Source organism: Vombatus ursinus, unplaced genomic scaffold, assembly GCF_900497805.2.
Source record: "Vombatus ursinus unplaced genomic scaffold, bare-nosed wombat genome assembly UNPS02014770.1, whole genome shotgun sequence".
Taxonomy (NCBI): domain Eukaryota; kingdom Metazoa; phylum Chordata; class Mammalia; order Diprotodontia; family Vombatidae; genus Vombatus; species Vombatus ursinus.
In genome coordinates, this window is record NW_020954548.1 from 32,417,437 (window position 1) to 32,426,043 (window position 8,607).

Genomic DNA, 8,607 nt, shown 5'->3' on the forward strand with positions numbered 1-8,607 from the left:
CCCAGACATGTTTCTTTCCCCAAATGCCCTTCACAAGCTAATTGCCTGGTGTGGTGGCAGCTCCTTCCAGGGGCTCTGGAACTCCTCCCCCAGTTCCAGCTGCCTGCCCCCCATAAGTTTGTTTTTACTTCTCTGTTTCCCTTCTTCAGTATACTTCGCAGAGCTCTGGATAAGATTGCTGAGATCAAGACTCTGTTGGAAGAAAGGCGCATCGGTGAGTCGGAGGGACCTTGCTCTGTGCAATGGGGAAAGAGGCACACCGGAGGATGGGGCTGTGTTTGCCTGCTCCTCTGCAACCCTGGGCACCCTGTCCTTTGAGGGAGGGTTGCTGTGATTTTCACTTTTGGTGGGAGGTTGAGTACAGTACTTTTCTCAGGTTTTCTGGTATCTTTTTACTGCTTGCTGTACATTCTTCACACTCTGCTTACCACATTTTCCTGTAGGCAACTAGAGCTCTTGTCCCCCTTTTGTGTGGTTATTGGTATACAAATAAAAGCTTTAGCAAGCATTACACTATCAAGGCTGTCCTGTAGATGTATTTATAAACAAGTCCTGCAGTGTTAAAATCGGTGTTGAACCAGTCCCCCAGTTTGTGTCCCCTCAGTGATGCTGCTGATGAAAGTGATCTGAAGAGATGCCATGGGCTGGATTTCCTATTGGTTTTCTTGTTCTTATGCAATCACGTGTTCATATATTTAGTAAAAATAGTTCTTCATATTTTGAATTGTTTTCAGCCCTCTGATGGGTTCCTGGAGCCTTCTATTTAATAGTTTCTTTAGTTTTCAGTCAATCAAGCATTTATTAAATGCTTATTGTATGCCAGACATTGGGCTATGGGATAGACACAAAAGAAGCTTTCAGGATCCTGGACTTGAGGGGATGGAAACAGAAAAGGACAGATCTCTCTGTGGTAGAATTGAGGGGGTGGGGCGGAGCTGGAATACCAAAGGAATGTTCTTTTCCCATTCCCACTGTTTTTTCCATTGAGAGTATGCAAGACTTTGGGATTAGGGGCCAGTGGCTCAGACTAGAGAAGAAATTAAACTTAAAAACCTAAGTACAGTCTTGTGAATAAAATCTGGCAGAGGAGGGTGGGAAGGAGAGAAGACCATAATATTTCTTGCCATTTAGTATGGGAGGGCTTCACTTCTTTTCTCCACTCCCACAGCGGCTAAAATCGCAGGATTGTACAATGATTCAGAACCTCCACGGAAAACCATGCGCCGAGGGGTGCTGATGACCTTGTTGCAACAGTCAGCCATGACATTGCCTCTGTGGATTGGGAAACCTGGGGACAAGTAAGTGTAGGGGTCCTGGGGAAAGGAGGTAAGGCAGGATTTGACTAGACGGTGTTGGTTTGGAGTCTTAGAGAATTCAGGAGATTGAGGGTGAGAGTGGAGATCTCCTTAAAGGAGTACTTTAAAGATATAGAGATGTGGGTTCAGTTGGAGATCTCCAAAGTAGATCTGTGGGGGAGCCTGGAATATTGTAGTCAGGGAGAAGTGCTTCTGAGGCAGGGATTTGTTAACAAGGCTTTTCCGCCCCATAGGCCTCCACCCCTGTGTGGGGCCATTCCAGCTTCAGGGGACTACGTAGCCAAACCAGGTGATAAGGTGGCTGCTCGAGTAAAAGCTGTGGATGGAGATGAGCAGTGGATTCTGGCAGAAGTGGTCAGTTATAGTCATGCCACCAACAAGTAAGTAAAAAATGTTTTGTCTTCTAGAATTTTTGTTTCCTTTCTCTTTTTGAGTTTGTCTTGTTTAGTATTAGCCTCCTCAACTCACAGACTTTTCTGCCTCATTATTTCATTGTCATCCTCAGATGTCTTCTGGAGAATAACTAAATCAGAGATTTATTCTTTTTTTTCCCCCTGTAGATATGAGGTGGATGATATTGATGAGGAAGGCAAAGAGTAAGTGTCCTACTGAAGGGATGACTACAGAGGAGAGGAGAAGGGGGTGTGGGATGAAGGCAAAAAGCAATGAGTGTGGGTCCTGGAAGAATGAAAATAGAGAAAATGCTTTCTGGGAAATAGTTCTTGTGGATTTTCAGGGCAGAGGGTTGTGCTTACAGTCTTTCCCCTACCAGGAGACACACCTTGAGCCGAAGACGTATCATCCCACTACCACAATGGAAGGCCAATCCTGAGACAGACCCTGAAGCTTTATTCCAGAAGGATCAGCTTGTTCTGGCATTGTACCCCCAAACCACTTGCTTCTACCGGGCTTTGATTCACACTCCCCCACAGCGGGTAAGGAATGATGACCTGAGGCTGAGAACTCTTCAGTTGTAAGTGTAAGAGGTTGCATTGGTTGGTTCTCAAGTTTAAGATTTCTGAAAGGATAAAAGAATGGAGAGAACCTTCATGTGTTGGTCTTTCTTACTTTGTCTTGACTGAATTGATGGAGTCACCATGCCTTCTCGATCATTTTTATACACAACCTTTGACTTCTTATAGAATCTCAGAGTTGGAAGGGACCTTGGAGGGGTGGTCCTTTAGTCCCGTATCCTACCCAGTGCAGGAATCCCTTTGTGTCAGCATCCCTGATAAATGATTACCTGTCTTGTGCTTGGACACGTTTAGAAAGTGTGCTGGAAGTGGTTACAGGGAAGGCCTTGAGACTTGTGTAACTCTGTGAAGCTGGGCATAGCCTCTTTATCTGAGCCTCAGTTTCCTCATCTGTAAACTGAGGATAATACATATAGTACCAACTGCACAGAGTTGTTGAAGGGTCAAATGAAACAATGCAAATAAAGTGTTTTGCAGACCTTAAAGTTCTGTTAAATAACAGCTCTTATTTTTTTCCCAGCATTTAGCATAGTGCCTTTCAAAATGTTTGTTGAATTGAATAAAATTCTAGTGACAAGTGAACTTTTATTTTGCTAGCTAGACAATCTATGCCATCATTTAAAAGCTCTAATTGTTGTAAAGTTCTTCCATATATTAAGCCCAAGTCTGTGTCCTTGAAACTCATATCAGTCTCAGTTCTGCCTGCTAGAACCACGTGGAATGAGTGTACTTTCTCGCCCAAAATGTTGAACTTTTAGATATTTGAAGACAGTTATCGTGTCCTCCCTCTTCATCCTCATCCCCCTCTCCTTAGTCTTCTCTTCTTCAGCTTAAACATGTTGCTAGCTCCTCTAATCTTTACTCACACTGCTTAGCTTTTAGACCCCTCTCCGTCTTGGTCACCCTCTTCTAAATGGACACGTAGCTGAGTGAAGTTAGAGTTCTTAGGTCTGAACAGACTACTCTGGGGTGAGCTGACTAGTACAGTGGAAAGCGTTTTCTCACTCCTGCTCCTGTGGCAGACACCTTTCCTTCCATTGTTGTCCATTTTCCCTGAGGACAGAACAAAATGAAATTGAAACAGGGGAGTGCAACAAGTGTGCCAGACGCTGCTAAAATCCAGGGGCTACAAAGACAGGCAAAACCCTCTCTGTCTTTGATCAACAGGTGTTCTAATGGGGATAGAGACTAGATGGTAGGACTTTCTTGATTATGGGGAGTGTCAAATGATAGAAGATGGCTCTTGAGTTTTCTGGGAAAGGTATTTTCTCAGAATGTGCTAGCTTCCCCAATACCCAAGTTGGGGCAGCAGGCAGATAGAAGTATATAATGACCACTTGGTGGTCACTGTCAGCCTTGGGCTTTCTGATTCTTCTTAACTCTATTTCCTTGTCTCTAGCCCCAGGAAGATTACTCTGTCCTGTTTGAAGATACCTCCTATGCAGATGGCTACTCTCCTCCCCTCAACGTGGCCCAGAGGTATGTTGTGGCCTGCAAGGAACCCAAGAAGAAGTGAGGTTCAGTTTGGCTGAATCGTGGAGTTCTATTACCTTGTCTTTGTTTACCTGACTTTTCTGCCATGCCCTTTGAAGTGGGGAATTAATGTATCATTCTCTGTGGACAAATAAATATACAGCCATGTCCCCCACATCATCTGTTTCCAGGGCCTAATTTCCTCAGACTTCAGTCCCTTCCCCAGGTGAGAACTGGGAACTGTGTGTGCTATCCTTTGGTTCTAAGGGTGACTCATGAATTAGGGTGTAAATCATTTTATTTTTTAGACTGAAACCATGTTTACAATAGCTGAGCGGAATAAACCCTTTGTAACACTAAGAGTGAGTTAGATTTTTTTCCTATTAGAATATAGGTGCGCTAATTTTGCATGCTGAAAAAGATTATTAGAAGACTGGAAAAATTGGAGGCTGATACAGAGGTATGGGTTGGTGATCCTCTCTTCCTGTTGCCATTCAGAGCTCAGTGTGAAAGTGAAGGTCTGAGCCAGCCATCTTCCTTTCATAGTCGGCATCAAATCTCTCATTCTGGGCTACAGTGAAGATGTTCTTCCAGTCTCCAGTAGCACCTAAGAGAGAGTGCTCATACCATGAGTGAAAGCTACTTTCTTCTGCGTTAGACTTTACACATGTCTAGCTTGACAGGGAGTGATAGATGTGGGTTTCCACTGCCCTTTCCCAAGCTGCTTGGCTCTGGAATCTTCTCTCTGGCCCTCCCACCCTCTATTCTTGTAATCACTTGCCTGTCTGCTAACTGTATGCCAAGAGGGCCTCTCTTGGAACCCTAGCTTCTATTTGATTTCAATACATCGGCCCCTCCCTTTCATAGAGCTTACCCTTCCTCATGAAGGGAGAAATTGAGTGGTCCATGACTTCAGTGGGGGCGGTGGTATAGTTGGTCATGGGGTTCTCCTGCATCTTCTTGAAAGACGTGTGTTGGACAATTCGGTCTAGGATATACTCTGGCAGTGGCCGTCCCACAAATTCTATGATCTTCTGAATTTCCCTCTTGGGATCCTGGAGAATGGTGACAGTTGAAGGAGAATTTGAGGGGGGAATGTTGGAGAACCCAGGTAGGGGTCATAGGATTGTGACTAGAGCTGGAAAGGTCCTCAGAGGCATGGTCAAACTTTCCCTTCATTTTACAGATTGGGAAACTGAGGATAAGGGAAGTAAGTGACTTGCCCAATATCACACAGGTAGTAAGCATCAGAGGTGGGGTTTGAGCCTGGTTCCCTGACTCAAAGATCTTCTCTCTCTACTCTACTGTACTGTCTCACCTGTAATGTTAGAGTACGACCAGAGCTAAAATCAGACTACTCAGAGCATTGATCTTTTATCCTTTATTCCTGATCTTTAGCATGGTTTCTCACCTGAGGTCTACAGACACTCGAGGGATCTGTAGATCTGAATTGGGATCTGAATTGGATACAATTCAGGGGCCCCATAAACTTGGATGGGGAAAAAAATTAATCTTTATTTCTACCAACCTCTAACTGAAATCAAGCATTTCAGTTATTTAAAAATATCATTCTGGGAAGTCTGTGGGCTGCACCAGACTGCCCAAGAGTCATTGACACACAAAAATATTTCACAACCTAATTCTGACGAAGGACTAGAACATTGGGGTTGTCCACTTTAGTAGTCCATGCTGGCTAATATCAATATTTAGCAAGCCAGTCTCAACATTAGTCTATTCTAGATTTGAGCTATAACAAGCTCCCTGACCTTTGGTTAGACAGTGTTTTGGAGAAGGCAGGGGTTGAAAATGATTGAAATAGAGTTACTGGATGAAGACCTAAGACAGAAACCTTGGAATGGTCTTCTTTGGCAGGAAGGGTCGTGGCAATGTGAGAAGTGTATAGAAGGTTCTCTTCTTGTGCCCAGCTTTATCTCTTAGTATCTGCAGTTTGATAGTTTGTAAAGGTGTGGGGACAAGGATAGGAGGGTGTAGGCTCAGGATTTCCTGGTAAGAAATCTTTTCCTGCAGATGTTAGCAGGGAATGGAAGATATTACTTAGAAAGGTGGGGAAAGTCTTACCTGCTTCATGTCTTCATAGAAGAGGTAGAGAACTGGCTGCCGATTCCTCAACTCCCACCATTCCTGTACGTGCTGGTACCAGGAGCCGTAGCTAACTGATTAGAGGAAGAAGAAAAACTAAAACCTGGCGCCCTTCTGCTCCTTTGTCCACACCGTCCTTTTAAGCACCTTCATTCTGACTCCCCACTGAATCATACCTTACCTTCCCCAGTCATAAATTTCTCCAGGAACTCCTCCCAGGTCCCAGGGTCAGGGTGTACCTTTGCCATCTTATAGAAGTTGAAATAGGAGACTGCCACATCCTTGGCATTTCTTGCCATATAGATGATCTGGAGTAGGGAAGAGAAGGTCTCACATGACCTGATCAGGAGTAGGGATTTGTTTTTTTCTGGCATTCCCTGTTGGTCCTGAGTGTTCTTACACTAAACAGATTGATAATCAAATCCTTTCTCCCCTTCCCCCCCAAACAAAATGAAACAAAAAACCCAAAAATGACTTGGAAGAAGTGTCTCTGGTTGGTGTGTAGAATTCTCTTCAGCACCCACTTTCCTCCTATCCCTGAGAGTCTGGCATGATTGGGAACTCCCTGCTTCCTTCGTTGTACCTTGTCTCTTCACCCATTTACCTTGACCTTCTGATCCAGCAGAGTCTGGGGGAGCAGGGACAGAGGCAGGTGGGTCTTGATTAGTCGAGGTGCAGGCATTTCCTTTAGAGTCTCCAGGCCTAAGGCAGAGAACGGGTGGAGTTGGCAGAGACAGTTGGGAACATAGTTTCTCAAAACTTTTCTTGATTCAGCCAACAATACAAGCATTACGCCTTATCCCATTTGTCCTGCCTCTTTTCCACCTCCTTACCTCCTCCAGTACATCTTCTGTCTCTTCAACTTCCTTAAGTTCCCATTCCTTAATTTTTCTTGCTTCTTTAGCCTTCCTGCCTTCCACCCCACTAGTGGCTTAGTTACCTGAGGGGATTCCTGGGGCCTTGAATTCAAGAAATGGCACCCGGATGAAGATTGGAGCCCGTTGGCATTTCTCCCAGTCACCCCCCTGGTAGATCATATCGAGGATCTCGCTCACCCAGGTTGTTCCTGCAATGAGATTGTGAAGTGAGGGGGAATAGAAGTTCTTGGCTATATCAGAAGCAAGGGAGTAGACCTCTGCATTGTAGAGAGGTGACAGGTACTAGAGGGCTAAAGTCATGAATGACGCCCAAATGCTAAGAGAGCTGAGAAGGGAGGGGGCAGGAAGCTGTGGCTCTGGAGGGTCATTAGCATTGGGCCAGGTGGGGTTTACTCACCAGACTTGGGGTAGGTGCTGATGAGGACATCATCAGGCCAGACCTGAAGATCCTTCAGCGGTTCAATACTCTCAGCAAAGTACTTGATGAGTGGAATACCCTTCACAGACACCAGGGGTGTCCGGAAGACACCTTGGATCAGCTCCATCCTGTAAGGCAAACGATCAGATTGGGGAGCCCTCAGTTACCTCGGTTCCCTGGAGCCTCCTTTGCATGGGCTGCTTCCTTTTCTGTTGCTGCTTTGCTCTCCCCTTCCTCTTTTCCACCTGAGCTTACTCCTGCGTCACATGTATGTGGGGGGATGGACTTTAGGAGTCTCCAGTCCAACCCATGCCTCAAAGGAGTCCCTGTGTACGTACCCTACAAGTAGTGAATGAACCTCTGTTTTTAAGACTTGTAGGGAGGGACAGCCTCAGCTTCCCGAGTGCTTACTCTGCTTCTGTACCTGAACAGTTGTTCAGGCATTTTCCTGCATCAAGCCTGAACTTGCCTCTTTGCAACTTCTGCCTTGATCCTGACTTTGCCAACTGGGATCAAGTGGAGCAATTCTAACCCATTTTCTATGTGACATCCCTTCAGATATTTAAAGATAGCCACCTGAGTCAACACTGATTAAGCAACTGCTATGAGCCAGGCACTGTAGTACACACTGCGGATACAAAAAGAGGCAAAAGATAGTCCCTGTCCTCCAGGAGCTAACAGTCTAATGGGGGAGAGACAGCATGAAGCTAGGCAGCACAGTAGAGTTACCAGGCCTGGAGTCAGGAAGACTCTTCTTCCTGAGTTCAAATCTAGCCTTGGGGCAGCTAGGTGGTGCAGTAGATAGAGTACCGGCTCTGAAGTCAGGAGGACCTGAGTTCAAATACGGCCTCAGATACATAAAAACTCACCAGCTGTGTGACTCTGGGCAAGTCACTTAACCCCAATTGCCTCACTTAAAAAAAAAATCTAGCCTCAGACACATACTAGCTGTGTGACCCTGGGCAAGTCACTTAACCCTGTTTGCTTCAGTTTTCTCATCTGCAAAATGAGCTAGAGAAGGAAATGGCAAACCACTCCAGTATCTTTGCCAAGAAAACCCCAAATGAAAAAAAAAAATTGAAAAGAAAACCCCTAACGGGGTCACAAAGAGTCAGACGTGACTGGAAACGACTAAACAAGGAAGTCATTAGGTGGCGTAGAGGAGGGAGGACATTTCAGGGATTGGGGGTAGCCAGAGAAAATGTATAGTACTAAGAGATGAAGTGTTTTGTTTGTGGAGCAGCCAGGAGGCCAATGTCACTGGATCAAAGAGTCATGTTGAGGGAGTAAGGTATAAGAAGACTAGAAAGATAGGAGGGGGCTAGGTTATGAAGGGCTGTAAATGTCATTTTGTATTTTATCTTGGAGGCAATTGGAAGCCATTGGAGTTTATTGGGAGAGTTGGGGTGGAGTGACATGATGAGATGTGTGCTTTAGAAAAACCACTT

The 8,607-nt window shown here is 45.2% G+C and overlaps 2 protein-coding genes across 6 annotated transcripts in view; one reads left to right on the top strand and one right to left on the bottom strand.

Moving 5' to 3' along the window:
• SGF29 (SAGA complex associated factor 29) overlaps positions 1–3,940 on the top strand; it is a 12,643-nt gene extending 8,703 nt beyond the window's left edge. For all 3 annotated transcript variants that reach the window (XM_027862843.1, XM_027862841.1, XM_027862842.1), the window contains 6 exons: positions 150–214; positions 1,169–1,298; positions 1,550–1,696; positions 1,877–1,912; positions 2,089–2,251; positions 3,690–3,940. In XM_027862843.1, the coding sequence (XP_027718644.1) occupies positions 150–214; positions 1,169–1,298; positions 1,550–1,696; positions 1,877–1,912; positions 2,089–2,251; positions 3,690–3,806 (658 nt within the window). In that variant the 3' untranslated portion in view covers positions 3,807–3,940. The remainder of the gene's footprint in view (positions 1–149; positions 215–1,168; positions 1,299–1,549; positions 1,697–1,876; positions 1,913–2,088; positions 2,252–3,689) is intronic.
• Positions 3,941–4,043: 103 nt separating this feature from the next.
• The window catches only part of LOC114043725 (sulfotransferase 1A1-like), a 13,125-nt gene continuing 8,561 nt past the window's right edge, over positions 4,044–8,607 (bottom strand). For 2 of the 3 annotated variants that reach the window (XM_027862846.1, XM_027862844.1), the window contains 7 exons: positions 7,139–7,287; positions 6,804–6,929; positions 6,468–6,565; positions 6,045–6,171; positions 5,843–5,937; positions 4,638–4,818; positions 4,044–4,370 (listed from right to left, as the gene is read on the bottom strand). In XM_027862846.1, coding sequence (XP_027718647.1) covers positions 4,258–4,370; positions 4,638–4,818; positions 5,843–5,937; positions 6,045–6,171; positions 6,468–6,565; positions 6,804–6,929; positions 7,139–7,286 — 888 coding nt within the window. In that variant the 5' untranslated portion in view covers position 7,287 and the 3' untranslated portion in view covers positions 4,044–4,257. Of the gene's footprint in view, positions 4,371–4,637; positions 4,819–5,842; positions 5,938–6,044; positions 6,172–6,467; positions 6,566–6,803; positions 6,930–7,138; positions 7,288–7,497; positions 7,601–8,607 lie in introns of those variants that run through there. The other variant, XM_027862847.1, reaches the window with a different exon arrangement.